Source organism: Arxiozyma heterogenica (assembly GCF_036370985.1).
Source record: "Arxiozyma heterogenica strain weizmannii chromosome Unknown scaffold_5, whole genome shotgun sequence".
NCBI lineage: Eukaryota > Fungi > Ascomycota > Saccharomycetes > Saccharomycetales > Saccharomycetaceae > Arxiozyma > Arxiozyma heterogenica.
Window position 1 is genome coordinate 978,444 of NW_027042658.1, and position 24,058 is coordinate 1,002,501.

Here is a 24,058-nt window from a genome sequence, read left to right on the forward strand (position 1 = left end):
CGCATTTTTTCTTTTTGTGTGCCTATTTTTTTCGAGCATATTTTCTTTCGAGGACATTTGAAGTTTTCATTTGATCTGGCAGAATTCCGAAAAATAGGGGAAGAGAGATCAAATCAAATAAGTCATTTTTTATCATATCTTAGCAGATCGACCTGTGAATTATATTACTATATACACATACCTCTTTTCTGCACATAATTGAGTTATAGTTGAGCACTTGTTTAAAAGGTTTAGATTTAGATATCTATTAATAAAAGAATAATTTAATAAGTGAATTCATTTTAAACATACATATTAGTACAAAATTGGACCTAGGTATCTATATTTCTATCATGCCCTCCTCTTATATTTCAGTGACTATTAATGCTCCGCCACCATATCTATCCTTATCCCACCAAGAAACTTTACCTGTTGTTATGACAATTGCTGGTTCTGATTCTAGCGGTGGTGCAGGTATTGAAGCTGATATCAAGACCATTACCGCTCACAGATGTTATGCTATGACGTGTACTACCGCTTTAACGGCACAAACCCCAGTCTCTGTCTATGGTATCCATTTAATTCCAAGGGAATTTATTGCTCGAGTATTGGATGTTAATTTAGCAGATATGAAATGTGATGTTATTAAGACAGGTATGTTAACTGAAGATGCTATTAACATATTATCTGAGAAATTGAATCAATTAGGTTCCATAAATAGACCAAAATTGGTGGTTGATCCTGTATTAGTGGCTACCTCAGGTGCCCCCTTAGCTGATGAAAATTTGGTTAAGCTTATTAAAGAAAAATTGTCTCCCTTAGCCGATGTTTTAACTCCAAATATCCCGGAATGTTTTAAGTTGATTGGTGAAAAAAGAGAAATCAAGCATTTAGAAGATGTTTTACAATTGGCCAAAGATGTTCAAAAAGCATGCAAGAGTACTAATGTTCTTGTCAAAGGTGGTCATATTCCATGGAAAGGTATTGGTAAAGAATATATCACTGATGTTTTGTTACTTGGTAAAGAAAAAAGATTTATTGTATATAAAGGTAGTCACTCTGCGACTACTCACACTCATGGTACTGGTTGTACTTTAGCTTCAGCTATTGCCTCCAATTTGGCTCATGGTTATACTTTACCTCAAGCTATCTATGGGGGTATTGAATATGTACAAAATGCTGTAACGATTGGCTGTGATCAAACTCAACCTACGGTTAAAGAGAATGGCCCAATTAATCATCTCTACGCAATTAATATCCCATTAGAAAGAATGGTTGACGATGAATGTTTCGGTGGTCATGAAATTAATGAATTAAATAATCATTGTGATATTGAAAAATTACCAATATATAAAGAATTACCAGTTATTAAGAAAGATTTTATTGATTATTTGCATAACCATCCAAGGGTTAAACCATACTGGGAATCGTATATTAAGCATGATTTTGTTAAAAAAGTAGCAGACGGTTCTTTAGAACGTTACAAATTCCAGTTCTTTGTAGAACAAGATTATGCATATTTGGTTGATTATGGTAGGGTCCATTGTATTGCAGCTTCTAAAGCACCAACTTTGGATGATATGGAAAAAGAATTGGCTATAGTTGGAGGTGTTAGAAAAGAATTGGAACATCATAAACAAAGATTAAGAGAAAGCTTTGGCATTGAAGAGGATTCTCATTTCGATAATATTAAAAGGGGTACTGCTTTAAAAAATTATTCAAGATATTTTACTGATGTTTCTAAGAGAGGAAACTGGGCGGAATTATTAACATCGTTAACTCCGTGTTTAATGGGTTACGGTGAAGCGGCTATTCTTGTTAGGGACAGCATTACTACCACCGACCCAGTCTACCAAGCTTGGCTAGATGTATATTTGTCTGAACTTTACCACAATGCAATGGCAGATGGTAAAATTATAATGAATCGTATAATTTCCACTTACCCACCACAAGATATCGAAATTTTAATAACTATTTATTCACAAGTATGTGAACTTGAAACCAAATTTTGGGATGCAGCATTGAAATTTGAAAGGAAATAAATTAGCATGATAAAATAAGATAAAAAAATTAAATTCTAATAACAATTATATAGAAATGATAGATATGTTTATATATTTGTGTGTATCTGAATTAATGTTTAACGAGTATACAATTCAAGAATATTATAGTCTGAATTCGTGAAGTTATCAATTTATTTTTGAAAAGGGTATTATTTTATATGTTTTGTTGCCATATAGATGAATTAATCTAATATCCCTCTTTTAAAAAAAGAAATTGTAGCTGCTTTCTTGGAATTTTCTGTTTTTTAAAATAAAATTCTGAAGAATTACTTCATTTTAATAAACAATATTTGTAATTTGTATGAAAACTAATGGACATAACTATTCACACTCTTATAATAATATAAAATAAACTGTTATTGTTCAAAAAAACCATACCAATAATGGAGTCAGATTTCTTAGAAGTCAGCTTTGTTGGTGACTTAAATCTCCAAGATTGCAACTGTTTAAAAACAATATCGCCAAATGATTCTCAATTAATATCTACATTACAGACCTCTTCTCCTATCAAAAAGTATTTTAAAAATGTTGATTTACGACCAGCTGAGAGTTTAACATCTTCTCCTAGACGTAACTCCTTCATTCTCCCCTCAGATGAATATCACTATTCTCAAAAAACAGTACCATCACCAATTAACTTTTCCAAATGGGAAACAGAAATTGACTCCAGTAATTCTGAATGGAACTCCAATAAAACATACAACAAAAGTAATAAAAAAACATCCTTTCTTAATGAATATGGAGATCCAAATTCAATGTTGACTAAAGCTTTGTCCTTTGTCAAAAAAGGAAACTTTATTAAAAAGTAACCCGCAACTGTTCAAAAGTTACCTATGCCGCCACAGAACAATTAATAAAATACTTTAAGGCTATACATTCTTTTGCTAATTTTGTTAATATTATTATCACTTTTTTTTATTTCATCAGTAAATAATAAGATGTCTGAAAGACTTCTTAAATAGCTGTTTTATAAATAAAAAGAGAATTTCTGGCCTATAAACTATTTAAGTTGATAAGAAACAAGTTTATCACCATACATATCATTCTCTATTGATTCTTTGTTTTCTTTCTGTCATTATTATATTACTATATATGTTATTTCAACCTATCATCATACAAAAATATATAAATATGTTGCAATAACAAAAAAAAACATTTTTTTTTAAAAAAAAGTCATTAAATATTCTCAATAAAGTCATCAGTATTCTATAAAATAAAAAAAATAAATCATTCGGTAACAAAAGGAAACTGACATAAGCCTTATGGACTCTTTTCAAAACCTTCGTTACGAACTTTAGCTGCATTGATTTTTGCTGATTCTGGATCTAGATAAAAGCTTCTAACTAACCCAAAATCACTCTTATTCAATTCAATAACCAATGGGATACCATTTGGAATATCAATATCTTTAATAGCTGAATCTGAAATATTCTCCAAGACTTTTAAGATAGATCTAACAGAACTTCCATGAGCTACAATCAAACATGAATCTTGATCTTGTTCTTTACCAAACCTTAAAATAATATTTTCCAAAAATGGTTTCATTCTTTTCACCACTTCAGATAAAGATTCGCTAGAAGGTAAGACCTCACCTTTAGCTTCTTCTTCATGATATTTTTGATGTCTATTTGGCTCCTTGAATTCATAACCAGTCAATGCTCCCTTTTCATTATTCTCTTGGATCATCTCCAAATTTAAATCCACTTTTGGTGGTTTACCATTATAATCTCTTCTAATATACATATATTGTTCGTCCCCATATTGCTCTAAAATTTTTGGTTTTCTTTGACCCTGCCATGACCCATAATGACGTTCATTCAATCTCCAACTCTGTAATACTTGAATAACACCATTTTCTTGCTCTTGAGAACTAATGGTAGGAAAACTCACGTTCTGTAAATCATCAGCCACAGCACTAATAATCTCAAATTTTCCAGTCTTGCCTAGACTTTGTAATATGACTTCCATAGTTTCTTGTGTTCTTATTAAACGTGAAGTGTACCCAATCTCTGGCAATTTGATATTATTGGTATCACAATAATCCCTAATCAATTTAGCCGTATTTTTTGCTTGATTTTTTCCCTTTTCTGTTAAATGAGCATCAATCCACCCACAAAATATATTCTCATGGTTTAATTCACTTTGTCCATGTCTTAAAACAAATAGCTTAAAGGTTTCACTTGATGCGGTCATCATAAATAGATCTTTAAACAATGAGAATTCAAAATAAAAAAAACAATATGATGGACGCGATATAAACTGCTATTATATCCTCCAGTGTAGCTACTTTAATCGTGTCAAAAAAAATAAACTTGCAATATGTTAAACAGAAAACAGTAGTATCTATCTATGTTAAAAAAACAAAGCAAGATTATTGTATCAATGTTTTCCCTGCTTACTAAATTGCCTTGCCTTTACTTAATATATTCTTATTTTTAACCCAAAAGTTTTGTTAAACAGGTACACATTTCCTCGAGCATTTTTTTTATTAAGTAAGCTGCAGAAAAAAAAGTACCAAAAAAAGAAAAAAAGCAATCACGCAAGTGAAATCTCGAGGACTTTTTATTGTGTTTATCTATTATTAATCATCTGAAAAAGAAATATAGACAATTAAAGGCAACCTAAAAAGGTAATAGACAGCTAGGTGATTTTAAACGAAGCTGTCAAAATATCCAATATCATACATGTGCAAGAAATCCCAAAGCTTTTACACAAAAAAGGCGAAGTGTCCAAAAAAAAAAGAATAAATAAATAAAAACAACTTGATATATTTGCAGCATATAGTATTAATTAACATGTAGTAATCTAATTTAGAATTGTTCAGAATATTTTTGATTACTTAACCAATGATAAAGTTAAATCATATCTTACGAGGCAGTATTACTTTAAATATTCCTTTGAATCATATTATGCACAAAATTGATATATGCTACTACTTCTTCTTTATCACATATTCTTTTATCCCACTTAACAGCTTCAAGAAAGAAATTTCCTATAAATATATTGTCATAATCCACCTACAATCAAAAATAATTTAAATATGTTAACCTTTTAGACTTTTTATATTTCTAACAGTTTACAGTTTCTCAGTAACATAGTAATATTAAATGATTTAACCTTTTATGCCTCTTATACAGACGAGTTCTAGTTAATAAAAATTGTTATTCTAGAACTTCTAAAGTCTTGTCCAAAGTCCTTCTTGCAGCTTTCTTAAATTCAAAACATAACATGCGTGTAGAAAAGTCAAATTCATTGTAAGAAATAGAAACAGCAATATTATACGCAAGACTATTATTTTTTTTGGAGCCTCCTATCGAAGTAACTAAGCTATATAAATATGGCTAAATCTACAGAAGTATTGTGTATTTGAGTTTTTAATCCGCCTTGTTACGATATTGCTTCTCTGATGATAGTTTTTTTTATAAACAGATCAATCGTAGTAATTTTAAAAAATTCACATTTTCCCCAATTTTCTATATTCTTTCTGAAACCAAGAAGAGAAGTTATTCAATTGGAACTTCATCCTATTTTGCAAAAAAGAATAATGATGTTACATGAAACTATAAATAAAAATAAAAAATACGTTCTAGAGTTACGTTTTAAAGTCATTTGACCGAATAAGTGCCCTAAAGCACTCCTTAAATCAGCTAGTATATAATCCAAAATATTAGATACTGATCATCCATGTTATTTTGGTACTTTTCCATCCCAAAATAATCTTGAAAAGGCTGATTTCAAGGAATAAATTAAACCACCAAAGTCCATTCCACAAAATCAATTTTTGTCTTACAAACCTATTCCATGGCAAAATGAATGGCTTAAAACAATATGAATCCAAAAACTTTCAAGACTATAAATCACATAGGAGTAAAAAAAAATTTTGTCCTTCAATACCTAGATGCAAGAATTATGTAAAATACATAATTTAATATGTATACTAAAAATCCATACATAATATTAGGATGAAACAAAATTGGCTTGTGTCTTGGTAGTACAATTAATTCAACATTCTCTTTCAATAAAGGATTCTATCATACCTAATGGTGTTTCTTCGTATTCCTTCAATTCAACTTTATCGCCATCTAAGATGGTGTTTGCTTGAATAAATTGTCTTCTAGGTAATCTCTTTGAAATAACCAAATCTCTATACTGAGCTAACTCTGGGGTGACAGTAGATCGATCTACATAATATTGAGTACCTCTTTCAACGTCAGCTGAACATTTATAAACATGTAAATGGTGCAAATAATCTTTAACACACTCATAACCAGCAGTTTCAATCAAATCCTTTCTTAATTTGATGTACAATTCGCCCTTTGTATCCTTTTCTAAAGTTAAGAAATTGTTATCAGAACAGTGGTTCAAGAATGTCTTCATAATAGAAAATCTAGCTTGCATATGTGGTTGACCCCATTTGCCCGTCTTTGGATCCCAATATTCCAAAGCCAATAAACCAGCTCTTGCCATTTGCAAGTAACCAGCGTAAATAACATTATCTTGTTCTTCACGAGTCTTGAAGCCAAATATTTCTAATAATTCTCTGTTTGTAATTAAATACATAGCGACAACTTCAGCTCTTGTTTCCTCAAATGCACCAGCTAGAGAACCAAATCTGGACCCCCAAGTTTCACCTACTTTGTAATATGTAGATACAAGTTTCCCATCCAATCCTAATGGAGGATTTTTAATATCAAAATTGAATTTACCCGGTTCCACTTCCATCAATAATTTACCAGAGCCATGTCCCAATAATTCATGGATTCCAACTTGAACTTCAAAGGATTCACCTTGATATTTATCAAAAATAAGCCTATCTTCTTCAGTAATAAAACTTGGTGGAAATTTTTTAGATGCTTTTGTTGACGCACTCAAAATATTACCTAAGGAGACATTTTTAAACCCAATAGTTAAACGAACATCATCATAATTTGGAATGTTGATACCTGCTGGAATACCTGAACCTGTGAAAGTTAAAACTTCTAAAGAAGTGAAATCAGGTGGATTAAATTTTGGTTTCTCATAATCTTGACTCCAAGGTAATAAAGATATAAAATTTTCTGCATTGGAAACCATTGTAGCAAATTTTGCAGTACGTAACTTATTTTGAATAGACACTAAAGATTCATATTCACCAATAATGCCTGATGGCTCTCTATAAGTTTCAATAAAGCCAATATTAGTCTCCACAGTTGGAGATAGATCTTTAACCCATAACTTTTGTGATTCTTTATGAGCTTTAGAAGATCCAGTTTGGAAATGATTGATATATTCAGTTAACATCTTATATTGAATGTCGTTAGCGGCATTTTCACGCGCCAACTTCAAATATTTAACAACTAGGGCTAATTCTGTAGAATGATCACCAAATTTAAATTTAACAGTAAAGCCATTAGATAATTTAATATCTTCTGAGGGATATTCATGAGGAATTGCATTGTTCAAATTGACTGATGCAATAAGAATTTCAAATTGAGAATTTTGCAAATCTTTCTTAATTCTAGTATTCTCTGGTAAGATAGATAGGGATGCAAATATTTCATTTTTCAGTAATTTCATATCATCTAGAGATATAGGATCACCCAAATAATATGAAGAAACATAACCATCAGCTGGGAAACCTAACATAGAAACTTGATCATCAACATAGTAAATACCCTTAACCACTAAGTCATGTATAGTAGAATATGGACAGTTTAACGCTGTAACTTTATCAGAGGGATTTATTTGGCATCTTTCCATTAACTTGAACCAAGTATCTTGTGAACAACCAGGGATAAATTTAGAATCACCAAATGATTTATAGTTCCCTAAATTGCCCAGAAATTGGGAGACATAATCTAGGTATAAATCAACTTGTTCAATATCAGTTGGATATTTACCCTTAAGTCCCTTATGAATAGAAAGAAGTAAGTCAAATATGGCTTCACTTTCATGAGAAACTTGCCTTAATACAACTCTTGTTCCTGCATGAGAAGCCTTTGACATATAATGAGCATATTTCTGTTCCTTTTCTGTTAATTGAGGGAAATACTCCTTAACCGATAACATAGTTAAGGGGGCCTCATGGTCTGCTACGTACTTAGACATCTCTCCTTTCCCTTATTTTTTTTCGATTCTTGGATATATCCGTTCTTTTGATAGTTAATATCACTAGTCTTAATGTCAAATAGACTTAAATAATATATATATTATTATACAAATAGAAAAGTTCTAATTTAACCAGACTTAAAAACAATATTTTAAATTATTTTGCTGCCTCCAGTTACTTATTGTGAACATGTGTATATATATTTAAATATATATACACATCTTTTTCCTCTTACTTTTTCTTTGTGTACCTTCGTGTTATTTTTCCTATCTTCTATCATCTTTTATATATTTGATAAAAACAATGCCCGATCAACAAATGATAAGAGATTAGAATAGATGAAGGTCCAAAGATGATTCTACTTATAACACAGTGAAGACTTCGATGGAACAGAGGTACAATCTTAAAAAATGTAACAACTTGCAAAACAAATAACACCTTTAATCATATCTAATAATCATATTAACAATAAAAAAGGAGATATATAGATAAATAAGTTACATTAGAAAATGAGTAACCATTTTTCAACCAGATTTACGTAAGAGACATTACTTTGTTGCATATATATACGGACCTTTTTATTTTTTTTTCTTTGTGAATAATAATAAGAACAATACAGAAGATAACTCTCAGAATTTGACGAAATATACTTGAGCTAAGTTAGATAAAATTAACTGTCATAAAAAACTACTAAATAAAAAAGCAGATAAAAAAAAGAAAAAACCATCATATGATGACAACATCAACAAAATTCAAAAAATTTCTGATATTAATCACAGAAATACAAATAAAAGAGTACGAATCATTATATCATCCTAGATGTATCTATACATATGTGACAAATAGGAAATAAACCATGCATATAATTATTATTATTATTATTATTATTATTATTATTGTTGTTGTTATTTACTATTATTACTATTTATCATTATTATTACATTTACAAAGTTAATTTTTCACCCTTGTCTCTCTTAGCTTGACCGTATTTCTTAATTCTGATTGCTTGGATAGCAATGAAACCAGTAGTATCAGTTGGCATGAAACCAGTTAATTCATCCATGGAAGATTCAGTGGCATCGTACAAGTTTTCAGTTTCAGAGTATCTACCTAAGATAATGACGTTACCCTTATATAGCCTAACTCTAACGGTACCGTTGACGGTATTTTGAGATGGTTGAATCATGGATCTAATATATTCACATTCTGGGGTGAAGTAAGAACCATTGTATAAAAGTCTAGAATAGGAAGGAGTAACGAATTGATCTCTTAATGCACGGACTTCTTTATCTAGAACAAGACCTTCTAAGTCTACGTGTGCCTTTCTTAAGACAGTTAATGGAGCTTGTTCGTAACAACCTCTAGACTTTAAGTTAATATAACGGTTTTCCACAATATCGATTCTACCAACACCATTGGCTCTAGCAACATTTGAGACAGTTAAGAAGATATCCAATGGAGAAGTGGCCACCACATCCTTGCCAGTGGCATTATCTTTAAATTGTACTTTAACTGGAAGACCCTTTTGGAAATCAATAGTTAAATCTTGTGGTTGATCTGGTGCATCCAATGGATCCACAATTAATTTCCACATATCCTTTGGTGGTGTGGTGTTAGGATCTTCTAAGATACCAGCTTCGTAAGAGATGTGTGCTTGGTTTTCATCAGTAGACCATGGTTTAGCCTTGGTTTGAGTGACTGGGATACCCTTTTCAGCGGCGTAATTAATCAAATCAGCTCTACCAGCAAATCTCTCAAAGAATTCAGGTAGTCTCCATGGGGCAATAACTTTGACATCTGGTTTCAAAGCGTAGAAGGACAATTCAAATCTGATTTGATCATTACCCTTACCAGTACAACCATGAGCGACAGCAAAACAACCTTCTTGTTCAGCAACATCGATTTGAGCCTTAGCAATGACTGGTCTAGCTAAAGAAGTACCCAATAGGTAAACATCTTCATAAATAGCGTTCACTTGAACAGCTGGGAATAAAATATCCTTAACGAATTCTTCACGGCAATCAACACAGACGAATTTGGTAGCACCAATCTTTAATGCCTTTTCTCTAGCAGCTTCAAAATCTTCTTCTTGACCGACATTTGCCATAAAAGCGACAACTTCATAACCTTGATCTAATAACCAAGCTAAAATAACGGAGGTGTCAAGACCACCAGAATAAGCTAAACAAACTTTACCCTTAGACATCTTTGAATAGAAATTTTTTCTTTTTTTTTTGTTTCTTTATCAAATAGCTCTAAAAATGTATTATAATAAAATAAACAGTTTAATTCTGAGTATAAATGATAGTAAGTAAATAAAATCACTAACTATAAAATAACCAACAATTACTATTAGTGATTGCTAATATCTCCCTTAATTGAGTCGTGGATCTGTGGAATGGGGAGAGAATCCTTCAAAGAGTAAAAGATCAGAAGAGACGAAAAAGAAAGCATTCGAGGCAAAAAAGAGGAGAAAAAGTTTTTCTCTAATGGAAGGAACAAACGATCGCCTTTTATATGTGAGAAAAAAAAAGATAACCAGAGTGAACCGTTAAGTGACAAAGATAGCGAGATCACTGACTAATTTGTGCCGTTAAGTGAAACTGGGAGCGGTGCATGCATGTGTGAGTCAGCATTTTTGTCTGGTGTCTGGATGTAAAGAAATAGGACTTATACCTGCGCGATAACAGAAGGGGAGGGGAGGAGAAATTCGTGTCTATTTCTTTTGTTTTTGTTGTTGCCTTTGTTTTTCTCTTTGTTTTACAACGTGCGGTGTCTGGGTGTCAATGATCCCAATTATTGGTTCCAATTGGAAAATTTTTTTTTTTTTTTACATATTATTTAATAACAACAAAATTTCGCATGTGGCAATAAGTTAAAGAATGGAAGAAAAAACAAAAACAGAAAACAGAAAAACGTTAAAGAGATTAGAAAAGTATGAGTAATTTCATTATTCAATTTTCTACAGGTGGAGGTGACCTAACGAAATTTTTATTTCTCTATCTTTCATTCATTCCTTCTTTTCTTTCCTTTCTACAAACCCTGGTCCCATTTTCAAAAATGCTCCTTTTAGTAGATCTTCTAAAAGACGCACTTAAAATTTCAGAGCCTAAATAAATATAGAATAAGATAAAATAAAGTCAAAACACACAACCCAACCCCTTTGTATCGCTACCATCATCCATACAGTAGTATTCTGGTAAACCTACTGGCAATTTTGTTCATTATCAAATAGATCTAAATATACATGTGTATACATACATATACACACACATATATATATATATATATATATATATGACCTCTTTGGTATTATATCGTAAAAATATATGTGAACTCTTATAGTTATTATACATTTCACTAGACTTCTTTTTTTCGTATTTTTTTATTTCTATTTTCTAATTTTTTTGTTTTTTTTTGCAGAAAAATGGGCATATCATTTCTTCATTGAATATTTTCTCTTATCCTGTATTTCCCTGTCTTTTTATTCATTTATTCAGTTTTCTTGTTAATCGTCTTCAGTAACAAAAGAATCTAATTCTTCAATCATTTCAGGTAGGTTCTTCATTGGAACATTGTTATAAACAATTTGATAAACAGCTTCAAATAATGGGAATTCTTGTGTCATTTCACAAGTGTCTAACCATTCATGAACTTCCTTACAAGTAATAACACCTTGTGCAGATTGACCGTTCAGAAGCTCCTTTTCACTCTCAAATGCATCTTTACCTGTCTTAGCCATGTGCTTGGCAACTTTAACGTTTCTACCACCTGAACATGTCGTGATCAAATCAGCAACACCTGCAGATTCTTGATAGTATGTTTCAACTTTACACTCAGGAAAGAATGTTCTACCAAATTTGATGATTTCACCAAGACCGACACGTTGAATAGCAGCGGCGGCATTGTTCCCCCATCCCAGACCTTCAACAAAACCACATGCCAATGCAACAACATTCTTCAAAGCACCCGCAATGGAAATACCTGCCACATCATCAATCACATTAACATGGAAGTACGGCCTATGGAATAAAATCTTCAAAATACGATGGTCAACATCATATCCTTCACCTCTGAAATCCTTTGGTAATTGATAAGCAACGGTGGTCTCAGACCAGTGTTCTCTTGCCACTTCAGGGGCTAAGTTGGCACCTGATAAAGCACCACATTGGATACCCAATTCATCAGTAATATAGGAAGACAATAGTTGGACACCCTTTCTACCAACTTCGAAACCTTTCAAACATGATATAGCACGAACATGTGGTCTGACATGTCCCTTCAAATTTTCGACAATCTTAGCTAAAAATTGATGTGGAACATTAAAGACCAAAATATCGGCATCTTTTATACTATCAAGTAAGTCTGGATTAGCATGCAAATTATGTGGTAAATCAATATCTGGCAAATACTTAACATTTTGATGTCTTGTGTTTATTATATCGGTCAACATTTCATATTCTTCACTATCTTTAGATTTTGGAATCTTTTCATCAAAAACCCACATTTCAACCGTTTCCTTAAATAGATGTGGATGTAACTTTGTGTTTTCGGCAACCACTTTAGCAATAGTAGTACCCCAGTTACCTGAACCGATAACAGTGACTTTGAATGGATGACGGTGTAAACTGACCACTGAGACTGCTGACTCAACTTTTTTTAAGGGGAAGTTTTTCTTAATTGCTGTAACATCAGCCTTACTAGTACCTGTCATTTTTGAATATGATGATATTATTTGTAGTGAATGATTTGAATGGATCTGCGGATTCTTGCCAGTTAAAGGTAGTAACCTTGGTCTAATACGTAATGATCTATAGAAAGATTTTAGTGATAGTAATGATGGTTTACTCTTAGTTATTATGTTGTTGTACATATCTCCTCCCTAAAGTAAAAACTGAAAAAAAAAAAAACAGAGGAAAAAGAAGAAGGAGAACAGACTACAAAATACATTCCAAGATGAAGGTAAAAGGGAAAAGACAGATATAAAACGAACAAATTTTAAATAAGAGACGTTTACAGCGGTCTAACAAGAAAAGTATGAGAACCAAAAACTAGAGAACAAAAACGTGATTCAGAAAAGCAAGCTATTTATTAGATTCAAGTAGGCAAATGACCAGAAAAAAGAGGAGACACTCAAGAAGACAACTTCAAAACAAGGGGGCAGGGAGGAGGGATGGGAAAATCAAAGGATCAAGTAAATTGGAAGAAAAAAAAAAAAGAAGTAAGTTATATAGGTTAAATAAGCCACTTGAACAAGAATACAGGATCATTTTTGTTTAATCTTAGATTATTAGAAACAAAACTTTTTCTCTTTTCTTTTTAAATGAGGAGCAATATAGGCAAAACAGAATGAAGTAGAAGGCATCATAAAAATACCAGATATTTTCATTCAAGGGGTGGAGATAGAAGGAACAAAATGAGGATGGGTGCGAGTGAGAATGAATAAGGTCAATTGATTCATCTATCCATCCACACACTCTATCACTTAACCAAGTCCTTGAAAGAGAGAAAAAGGAGGAAATATAAATAATCAATTTACTAATCTACAAGCGTTATTAATAAATTTGCCTAATTAAGTAATACATATAATAATAATAACAAAAGCAATAATCCTTCAACATTTGGTACAACAATCTGGTTTTTTTCTTTTTCTTTTTCTTTTTTAAAACAGTAAACGAAAGCAGAAAAATGAAATGTCATACAACACGATAAGGGTAAACAAACTACAAAAGAATCGGAGAAACAACGAATAACATAATAATTCAAAAGGATTCAAAAATTCAGTGAGTGAGAAATTTGGGACAAATTTCGCTCTCATGAACACAAGAAAAAATTTAATGAAAGCAAGAAAAACAAACACATACAAAGACATAGTAAGAGCCATCTTTTCTAAACAATGCTTAAAAAGGAATCTTACATCTGTTCCACACCTTCATTGCAACCTAACTTCTAATCTTTCTTTTTGTTTTTCTTCTGTAACCCAATACCATGTCTTTTCCTTTCTTATTTTTATTTTTGAACTCTTCCCCCTCCGTCCCTACTCACACTATTCTACCATAAAAAATCCTTGGCTTCTTGTTGATACTAGGTACTACTGCATTTAAACTTTATGAAAGTGTGTGTGGCATCATCTAATTTAGAAGAATCTTATACAGATCCAATTATTTTGTCATAAAAATATTCGAAACATCAAACGTTGTTTTTTCAATAGTGTAAAAATAATCGGACCTGCACAAAAAATTGCCACAAAAAACATCACGTTTTCTTTATGATAAAAAAACACTATTGTTTTAGTTTAATGGTGGCGTGAGGACTATTTATCTATTTTTTTTTCTGAAAGATTACAATACATCTTTTTTTGTTTCTTTTATTTTTCTTTGACCTAATTTTTTTTTACGACTTGGCTAGTCATGCATTTTTTTTGCTTTCCAAAAAATAGGGTTGACAATCTTATTTACACTGTATCAAAGTCATTATTGCAACAAAGTAAGGGCTTCCATTTCTCATTACTTAATTTTTCTTCCCATTTCTTTCTCTGCTAATCTCTTCTCGACTTTCGATTTCTTGGCTAAGTAAGTTCTATCCAATCAATATTAAATAGTATAATGTATTGTCAAAATTATTAAGTCTACAGAGTGTGAAAAAGATAAAAGAAAAAAAAATATTACATATACATATATATACTTATGCTGGTGTATGAAACCCATTTACAATTTTCTTTTAAAACCCATACTCAAATAACATCGAAATGGATTCACCATTATGAATTCTTCTTATGGCTTCAGCGAACACTAACGAAACATCGATAATGCCAACTCTGTGTTTACCTAATTTCTTGATTGTGCGTTCTTGAGGAATGGTGTTTGAGACAATAATCTTGTCAATAGGACTTAATTTAATACGGTCTAATGCATCGCCTGAAAAGATACCATGTGTAGCTAATGCATAAATCTTGGTCGCACCTTGATCTTTCAATAATTGTGCTGCACGAGTAATTGTATAAGAGGTGTCAATCAAATCATCTATCAAAATACATACCTTGTTTCTAACATCACCAACTAACATAGTAGTCTGGATATACTTAGATGATTTTGCATTAGAATTAGCAAATTCTGTAGCTACTCCATTTGCTGATAACACTGGAACCTGGTTGCTATTACTATTTATGGTATCATCGACAGAATTATGAGAAATTAATGGTTTAGAAGACAACGAGACACCACTGGTTAAAGTAGCATCTGGTGGACCCTTAGGCAATTGTGATCTTTTCTCCTTATGAATAATTGCAACAGATAATTCTAATGCATCTGCAATTGCAGTCGCTCTTTTAGCACCACCTGCATCTGGAGAAACAATCACTGCGTCCTTATACCCAGGAATGAAATGCTGAATATAGTTTTGGGCCATTGGTTTACAATATAAATTATCCACAGGAACAGTAAAAAACCCGGGAAATTGTCTATCGTGCAAATCCATTGTAATAACATGGTCCGCACCTGCTGTTGTCAATAAATTAGCAATCAGAGTACCTGCCTGTACTACCCATAGTTTATAACCTGAATTCTGTGCATTAAATAATTCTTCTGCATCATTATTGGCACCACGAGATATTCTGCCATCTGGAATCACTGGAATTCTCGACATGGATGATGTCTTCGCCAATTTTGGTTCTCTAACAGGGACTGGCTGTTCCATTTGAATACTGGATCGTATAGCATTATCCAAGGATTTGAATGGAAACTCAGAACCTGGTCTGTTAACCGTATTTGTACTTTGAAGAACTCCATTGTGCAAAATTTTTGACTGATTCGTAGTTGTGTTTTCATCATTGGTCTTCGATGTGCTGGAAAGTGAATTTCTTGGTTTAGAGACTAAAGGTGCACCCTTAGCTGTATATGGAATATCTGGTTGTCTAGAATAACATAAATAAGGCATCACCGCAGTGACTCTAGATGCAGATGCAGACTTGCACGCACTGATTAAAATCAGTAATTGCATAAATGTGTCATTAACATGACCACAGCCACTTTGGATCACATATACATCCTTTTCACGTACAGAAGAACGAACACTGATACTTGTTTCACCATTAGCAAACTTACCTAATTCTACTTGAGATGGCTTAATATCCAGATTTTCACAAATTCGATTAACTAATTCAGGATGCGAATCACCCCCAAAAATAACAATATTGTTGCTCATCTAGATTGCTTTTTATGTATTGACTTCTGATTTCTATTCGTTTTATTTTTAGAGGATCAGTAGTTGACACAAAAAGTGGTTGTAGTATCTAAGTTTTCAATAGATGTAATCCTTTACCTTATCCCACCAAGAGATTAACATACTTAGTTATTTTTCGAAATTAATACAGAAGATCAAATAGAACAACTGCGCATGGATTAATAGAAATTATCTAACGATGTGCACATATAGATAACACAATTTCAGTCCAGAATTTTAGAGCTCTCATTTGTGATGAGCTTTAATACATTTTCTCTGCTTGTTAGAAAAAATTTTTTTCCTTTTCCTTTTTCGTGTTTTTTTATTTCTCTTTCTGTTTTTTTTTTTTTATTTTTTTGATTTCTGAAACTCGGGTAAGTGGAGTCACCCTGTGGAGAGGAATTGACAAACCCTTTTATATTCCGCATGATAATCCGCAAAAAGCCGATCTGAACATTTCAAAGATTTCTTTCTTTTTCTTTTTCTTTTGTCAGGCTCCCTTTCAAAAATACCATACAATTAATTATCTACATAGAGATCAATTGAAGAAGAATCTAATATCGTTTTTATTAAAAATTATTGGGACCATAGAATATGTTTTATGCTGTCATTTAGGCATGATTGAATTAATAAATTGATAGCTATAATAGAGGTAATGTCTTTTGTCATCTTCAAATTAACAAATTAACATAGAAAATTAATTTTTAGAAAACAAAAAGATTATCAATTTTAACTTAAAACCATATAGACACAATTTCTTTCCTTTCAGATAATTTTAAGTAAATACCATATATAAGCCTAAGATGATTGGAGCTATATTAATTTTTTCTAATAGGGGAGAGCTCATTGTCTCAAAATTATATAAGGCAACACTGAAAAGATCTGTGGCAGATGTCTTTAGAGTACAAGTCATCAACAATCAAGACGTTAGATCTCCAATTTTAACATTAGGATCGACAACATTCCATTCTATTCGATCCACATCAAAAGATCGTCTTTGGTTAGTAACTGTAAGTAGAAACAATTGTAATAGTGCTGCCATCTGGGAATTTTTATATAAATTAAATGATGCTATGACTATCTATGGAATTAATTCAGAATCAACTTTAATGGAAGATTTTATGATATGTTATGAATTGTTAAGTGTTATGCTTATGCCAGGTGGAATTCCAATGGAGACAGATTTAACTGCAATTGTCAGTATGATGTCTAGTAAACCTAAAAAATCGTTACAATCCATCAACCTATATTCTAATAATAATAATAATAATCAATATCATGAAAACAATAAACTCAAAAATATAAATAACATATTGACATCAAATGGTAGTGACACCATCTTAAAAGCCAATCTCCCTAGTCCAACTACTGCAATTCCAAACTTATTGAGGCGTGCAAGTTCCATTAGTCCAATATCCACAAACAAAGATTTTTTAACCAAGAAAAATGAAATAATATTAAGTGTAATTGAAAAGATAAATATCTTAGTCTCCAAGGATGGATTTATCTTAAAATCTTATGTTGATGGTATTATTGAATCTGATAACAAGATACATGATCACCCTATCTGTGAGATAGTATTGAATGACATAGAGAGTATACGTCGTTATAATAAATATTATAAGACAAAAGACAAGACATTTGAAATGGATAATACCATGGAATCAAATAAAGAAATCGTTCTACAAGATTACAAGTTCCATCAATGTGTATCCTTTGAAAAATTCGATGAACAGAGAATTATCCAATTTGTTACACCTCAAGGTCAAACAGAATTAATGAAATATCATATTAACAATAATTTACAAATACCATTTAAGGTTACCCCTGTGGTGTCACAAACATTTACAGGCAGTATGGATTACCACATTACTCTGAAATCCTTATTTCCTCCTAAATTATCTGCCAAAAATCTTCTTCTCAGGATACCTGTCCCACCTGGAACTATAGATTGTAAAATTAGTGTGTCTAATGGTAATTGTAATTTTGTACCTGAAGAAAATGCCATAATATGGAAATTTAATAAATATAATGGACTAATAGAAGACAAATTAAGTGCTCTTACAGTTTGTAGTAACGACACTACAGAACTAAGCTCACAGCAATGGCAACGACCACCAATTGCATTGCAATTCAACATTTTAATGTTTAGTAATTCTGGTCTCAAGATCCGTCAATTTAATATCGTTGAAAAAAATAAAAACCATCGCATAACAAAATGGATCAAATATATCTCACAATCAGGATCATATGAGATTAGATATTGAAGGTGTTTATGATATATTTATGCCAAAATGAAGATTTCAACACTTAGACTAATTTTAGTTGTTTACGGTTGTCTTTACTATATAATAAACAATCTTCTGATAGGTATTCAGATATGTTTACTTTTAAAGATCTTAATAAAACAAATACAATAACAAGTTAATACCACTCAAATAGATGCTCAAATTGTTTATATAAATGATTTCAATAATTATTACACTATAGATTAGTAGATGGATATAAACCTTATTATACAAATTCCAAAACATAATGAATATCAATCACTTGTATACTTCCTTCAAACACTTTGACTAGTTTATCTTGTATTAATATATGAATTTATCAGTCAATAAACAATCCATTTTTTCCTTTGCGCTCTTTGCCCCAGACTCTGTAACAAATTTGATAGCGCTTTTATTCTGCATAATACAACTACCAGTTTTTGTTCTTCATAAATTAAGTACGATAAACAATGTATGTATATATGTACTTACTTCTGATATATAGAACAACCATGTCTTGCTATGCAATAACATGATACAAGCATCTGTGAATTCCTGCTTTAAGTTACTGATATATATAAACAAGAGTTGAATTCATTACAATTATGAATTTTTATTATGCCATTTAATAATCAAAAATTTAACAACTGGTTAAAATATCGAGAAATAACTTTGAACTCTCACCATGGTACATGCTTCGATACTGAGAAGTTTTTAAAAAGCAATGGTAACACACAGAATTATGAAGAAGAACAATCATTTGATAAATTTGACCCAATAACTCCTAATAATTCAACTTTAAAATTCCCACCTCGTATTGAACAGTCTATCAACAATTATTTAGAGAAACTAAACGAACTTGCAATCACCGAAGAAGAAGTACTGAATGATCTTGGTGAACCTTTGATCCAATCAATAAGAGAGACACAAGGTAATTTGGAGCCTGCATGGTCATCTACCAAAATATGCAATCCAGCAGAATTATTGCTCCCTAATGATCACAGATTGTTTGTTACAACTAAAGGACCAGAATACAGTCTACAGTACCCATATGAAAAAAAGGAAGATATTTCTTTCAAAAATCAATTAATGTGTAACTATGGTAAATATGTTTTCATCGTTGAACGTGGATCCATCAATGTTTACGAACAAAGAAACCTTCGTGACCCAGTGATAGATTTCAATTATATAAATGCTAAACTATTAAAAAATCAGTATTACCTCTACAACATGACTAATAGAGATTACAAAGATGTAGACGACCCTTATGTAGATGAAAGCGAGTTAGGTGCAAATTATATGTGCATAAAAAAGTTATTTGATAGAGATGTACTTATTGTCTGTTTAATGTATGGTTTAGTGGTTTTTTATGATCTTGAATCGATTACAAACGATGTGAGAAGATATGAGAAAAAACACGTATGGGATAATAATTTTGATAAAACAGTACCATGGTCTCCAGTAGTGTCTTTGAAAGTACCTGAAAGTTGCTGGAGTATTGACATTATTAATATCAATAACGTAGCATTCATTGCAGCTGGTCATAATCTACCAGGTGTTTCTTTGTTTGCAATCAAAAAGGAAAAGAACAACTATTCATATAATAATAGATATAGGGAATATGATTTTTCAGATACATTATCAAATCTACAGAAACATTACTGTGACAATGAAGGATTACACAAGATAGATCGGAAAGATTCCAGACTTTCTTCATTTACAACTGGTGTACCCACATGTTCAACTAATAATTATAACACTATTTCAAGAGAATTGTTCTCAGAGCATAATGTGCCCTCTGTTACTTTTATTACTCCTGACCAATCAATTACAAAAAATATTACTTTAGTTTATGGTTCTATATTTGGCAACATCACAACCGTTGACATTGACACTGATATATCATCTGGTATCATCAATGTTAAACTTTTAGATATTCAATTTTTTGGAGAACAAGTTTGGAATGTTACTGCATTAAAAAAGAAAGATTTTTTAAGTGTCTCACAATTTGAGTTATTATGTCTGAATTTTCAAGAAAAATTAAAACAATCAATTCAAAAGTCCATCATTATGGATAGCAAGATATTAAATTTTCAACCAAAAAGTGTATATAATTCAGGTAATTATGGCATTGGAACATTGACGACACAAATTCCCGTACCAACTACCAATCTTAATTGGTTATGTTTAAAAGGTATTAAGTCATCATCAATCCAACTAAATTTCACTACGTTTGATAAAAAAGGTTTGGTATCAAAGGGTGAACTTAAAGATCAAATATCTAATTATGGAATGCTGCTTCCTTCCTTAGATGAAAGACCATTAGAATCCATGGAAAGAATAACCTGTACATTCGAAAATGATACCCTAAGTTTTACGTATAAATATCCAAATTACCTGAAAAAGAATTTCAAAGAAGATCCCAAGGAACTTGATTTATGGAAACAATCCAATCTTGAAATAACATTAGCAAATGACACCAAGAATCGTTCTGATTATAGAGGATATATTATTGTATCAAACCATAAAAGCCACAATTTCAGACAACTCGACATATCATATTCTCATGATTTTACTTATAAATCCAAGTCTAGTCCATCTAATTCTACATTAGAATTCCCCAAAGAACCCATTATATATGCTGCTAGTGCCTATTTTCATAAGGATTATAAACGTCCAACTTGGAAAGACATATTAAATTCTGATGCAGAGATACCTGATAAGCCAAATGATTGTTTTAATTTAGAAGAAGATGAAACATACAAACAACGTGCCTGGTGGGTTCATAATCATGCATTAAAAGTGAAGAAATTATTAGATTTAGCTATATCAGGTCATGAACCTTGTGGCTTTACGCTACCCAAATTTGAAAACGATATATTGCTGGTAACAACTGAATATAATATCTATCTTGTCAAACCATCACCATTAATTATCACTTCGTACACAGTCAATGAAATATTCCCACTAGAAAATGCATCCATATGTTCAGAAATTATAGCCGCTGGTTTTCTTAATAGAATAAACTTTGTTTGTCATATTAAAGAATTAAATTGTATTGCAGTTGCTTCGCAGGTCGGGCTTGTATCTCTATTGCGATTAACAGAATTTAGAGGAATCTATTCCTTTAGACAAGAGTACATATTAGGATGGAAGTATCAAAATCCCTATGAGGATAATAATCTCCTTTGCAATAGATATTATATAACTGGGGAAAATATTTCACCATGCCTACACGATGACACATTATTACCATTAGCATTTATTATTGGCATGGATTATACGTACTTTCCTGAAAATAAATCGGCTGGTGTAAGTGAATATGTCGAACTTATTGTTACAAGTCGTTGTAATAAACAAAAATTCAAGATATTTGCAGGAGAGACTATTGGTGAAAAATAATTTTACAGTTTAAAAGGTACTGGTAATAAAATTCGTTTCTACATTATTAGAAACTCAGACATACGTAGTAAATATCAAATATTAAAACAGGACAGTAAATATTTAATGATTTATATTGAATTTATTAAAATAGTAATCTACAATATAAAGTTTCTTTTTTTTTCTTTAAAATCGTTTCATTTCTTTATAACTAAATATTTTTAAAAAAATTATGACATAGAATTATACAGCAAGTAACGGAATTAGTTTTCATCAATTCAATAGAATATTTATATATAAACATTTTTTATCTTGGACCAAACTTTGCCATTGCAGCTGCACCGTTTTCCTGCCATTCTTGTTTTGACAACCACATATGATCTTTATCTGCCATAATATTAGCTAAAACAGCACCACCAATGAACACCATATGTTTTCTTCTTGGTGGATCTTCAATTCTTACCTTAAATTTGTCCATTCGTGTTGGGTCATTATGCAATACCCTGGTAAACCATAATTGTTTCAATTCTTTTTCTAGTCTAGATGGTAAGCCTGGATACATACTAGAACCACCGGATAAAACTATTGCTTTATATAACGAACTCCTAATATCAACATCTGCAGATTGAATTGTGTTGAAAAGTAGTTCCCCAACACCCGGCTGTTCTACATCAACTAAATTTGGTTGGAACAAACATTCAGGAGCTTCAAATCTTTCTTGTCCAACTTTAATGATTCTACCATCTGGTAATTCGTAACTTTCTACCAAAGTTGTAGTTTCTCTAGCTAATTTAGTATCTAGATCTAAATCATAAGAAACATAACAAAACTTCTCTTTAATTTGACGAACTGTTTCAAAATCCGCACTTCTGTTGAAAGAATAACCACGACGTGATAATAAATCGATCAAGTGTCTAGTGACATCCCTACCTGCAACATCCAATCTTCTTGTCAAATGATTTAGAACCACAGACTCATACACAGGTACAATATGGGTAACACCATCACCAGAATCAACAACCACACCTGAGGAAAGACCTTGCGCATATAAAGCTAATACAGCCTGAATAGCCACATAGACACCACCAAAATCATACTTTTCAAACATAACTTCACACATTTGTTCTCTATTCTTTACTGGATTCATTGGTGGTTCAGTTAACAAAATTTTACCATTTGAGGTTTTAGGTAGTTGCATTTTATTATAGAATGCATAATCCCAAAGTAACTCCATATCTGTCCAATTTTTAATAATACCATTTTCCATCGGATATGAAATTTGTAAATAAGAACGAACGTCACTAGCTTCCTCACCTATCATAATATCTTTTAGTGGAGTACTAATATTTCCACGTTCCTCTGCTCTCAAAATTGGTCTCCCCACAATGGAAGGAAATGTGTAATCTGGAAAGTTTTCCCCAGCACGACCAATTTTAACAAAACCAGTACCTTGATCAAGAACTACACAAAACATATATTAGGAAATGACTAATCTCATCAATGATATTAACATATAATATTAAAACACATTGATTTCAACCTAACATTGTTAGTATCTTTTTTTGAACATTTTATTGATATGTATACAATTCTATACTCTCTTCCTTATCTTCTATGACATTCTATCGTGATTACTTAGAGGAAAATTCAAATACATAATATATTTATATATATAAAATCCTCTTAGTAATATTCTAATAATGAGCCAATTTTAATTTCTAAAATATTTATGCTAGATATTACACTGGAAAATAAGACCTTGCTTTTGCGATATGATCATAATTAAAAACAGATAAGAAAAGCTGGGATAAGATAAAAATAAAAAATAACTTAAAAGATGAACATACCAATTGGACAATGTGAATCCATATTTTCAATTTAACTAATTGTATTCCGTAATAACTATTTATAGCGGTGGCTTCTCTCTATTCTGTTTAGTTGCATTCATCTTACAATATCCCCCCTATACGTATAATTGTCTCCAGTCGGTTGAACATATATAGGAAAGGTTCATAAACTTTTTGAATTATTGTCATAATACAAAAAATCGAAATGTTCAG

General features: G+C 31.4%; 9 protein-coding genes across 9 annotated transcripts; 3 read left to right on the forward strand and 6 right to left on the reverse strand.

Annotated features, from left to right (window-relative positions):
* Positions 1 to 332: 332 nt before the first annotated feature.
* THI20 (trifunctional hydroxymethylpyrimidine kinase/phosphomethylpyrimidine kinase/thiaminase) lies at positions 333 to 2,021 on the forward strand (the record flags this gene model as incomplete). The annotated part of the gene is made up of 1 exon (XM_064860741.1): positions 333 to 2,021. The coding sequence occupies one exon, from the start codon at positions 333 to 335 to the stop codon at positions 2,019 to 2,021; it is 1,689 nt and encodes a 562-aa protein (XP_064717758.1).
* A 1,281-nt stretch (positions 2,022 to 3,302) lies between these two features.
* Positions 3,303 to 4,238, reverse strand: GPM3 (phosphoglycerate mutase family protein GPM3; the record flags this gene model as incomplete). The annotated part of the gene is made up of 1 exon (XM_064860742.1): positions 3,303 to 4,238. One exon carries the CDS (start codon positions 4,236 to 4,238, stop codon positions 3,303 to 3,305), a length of 936 nt encoding a protein of 311 aa, XP_064717759.1.
* Positions 4,239 to 6,044: 1,806 nt separating this feature from the next.
* On the reverse strand, positions 6,045 to 8,129 carry PWA37_004250 (dipeptidyl-peptidase III; the record flags this gene model as incomplete). Its single annotated transcript, XM_064860743.1, has 1 exon — positions 6,045 to 8,129. One exon carries the CDS (start codon positions 8,127 to 8,129, stop codon positions 6,045 to 6,047), a length of 2,085 nt encoding a protein of 694 aa, XP_064717760.1.
* Positions 8,130 to 9,073: 944 nt separating this feature from the next.
* Positions 9,074 to 10,336, reverse strand: ARG1 (argininosuccinate synthase; the record flags this gene model as incomplete). The annotated part of the gene is made up of 1 exon (XM_064860744.1): positions 9,074 to 10,336. One exon carries the CDS (start codon positions 10,334 to 10,336, stop codon positions 9,074 to 9,076), a length of 1,263 nt encoding a protein of 420 aa, XP_064717761.1.
* A 1,302-nt stretch (positions 10,337 to 11,638) lies between these two features.
* Positions 11,639 to 13,003, reverse strand: GPD2 (glycerol-3-phosphate dehydrogenase (NAD(+)) GPD2; the record flags this gene model as incomplete). Its single annotated transcript, XM_064860745.1, has 1 exon — positions 11,639 to 13,003. The coding sequence occupies one exon, from the start codon at positions 13,001 to 13,003 to the stop codon at positions 11,639 to 11,641; it is 1,365 nt and encodes a 454-aa protein (XP_064717762.1).
* Positions 13,004 to 14,850: 1,847 nt separating this feature from the next.
* Positions 14,851 to 16,332, reverse strand: PRS5 (ribose phosphate diphosphokinase subunit PRS5; the record flags this gene model as incomplete). The annotated part of the gene is made up of 1 exon (XM_064860746.1): positions 14,851 to 16,332. One exon carries the CDS (start codon positions 16,330 to 16,332, stop codon positions 14,851 to 14,853), a length of 1,482 nt encoding a protein of 493 aa, XP_064717763.1.
* An 821-nt stretch (positions 16,333 to 17,153) lies between these two features.
* On the forward strand, positions 17,154 to 18,617 carry APM4 (Apm4p; the record flags this gene model as incomplete). Its single annotated transcript, XM_064860747.1, has 1 exon — positions 17,154 to 18,617. One exon carries the CDS (start codon positions 17,154 to 17,156, stop codon positions 18,615 to 18,617), a length of 1,464 nt encoding a protein of 487 aa, XP_064717764.1.
* A 618-nt stretch (positions 18,618 to 19,235) lies between these two features.
* Positions 19,236 to 22,019, forward strand: CRT10 (Crt10p; the record flags this gene model as incomplete). Its single annotated transcript, XM_064860748.1, has 1 exon — positions 19,236 to 22,019. The coding sequence occupies one exon, from the start codon at positions 19,236 to 19,238 to the stop codon at positions 22,017 to 22,019; it is 2,784 nt and encodes a 927-aa protein (XP_064717765.1).
* A 286-nt stretch (positions 22,020 to 22,305) lies between these two features.
* ARP2 (actin-related protein 2) lies at positions 22,306 to 23,867 on the reverse strand (the record flags this gene model as incomplete). The annotated part of the gene is made up of 2 exons (XM_064860749.1): positions 22,306 to 23,459; positions 23,846 to 23,867. The coding sequence occupies 2 exons, from the start codon at positions 23,865 to 23,867 to the stop codon at positions 22,306 to 22,308; spliced, it is 1,176 nt and encodes a 391-aa protein (XP_064717766.1).
* Positions 23,868 to 24,058: the final 191 nt, after the last annotated feature.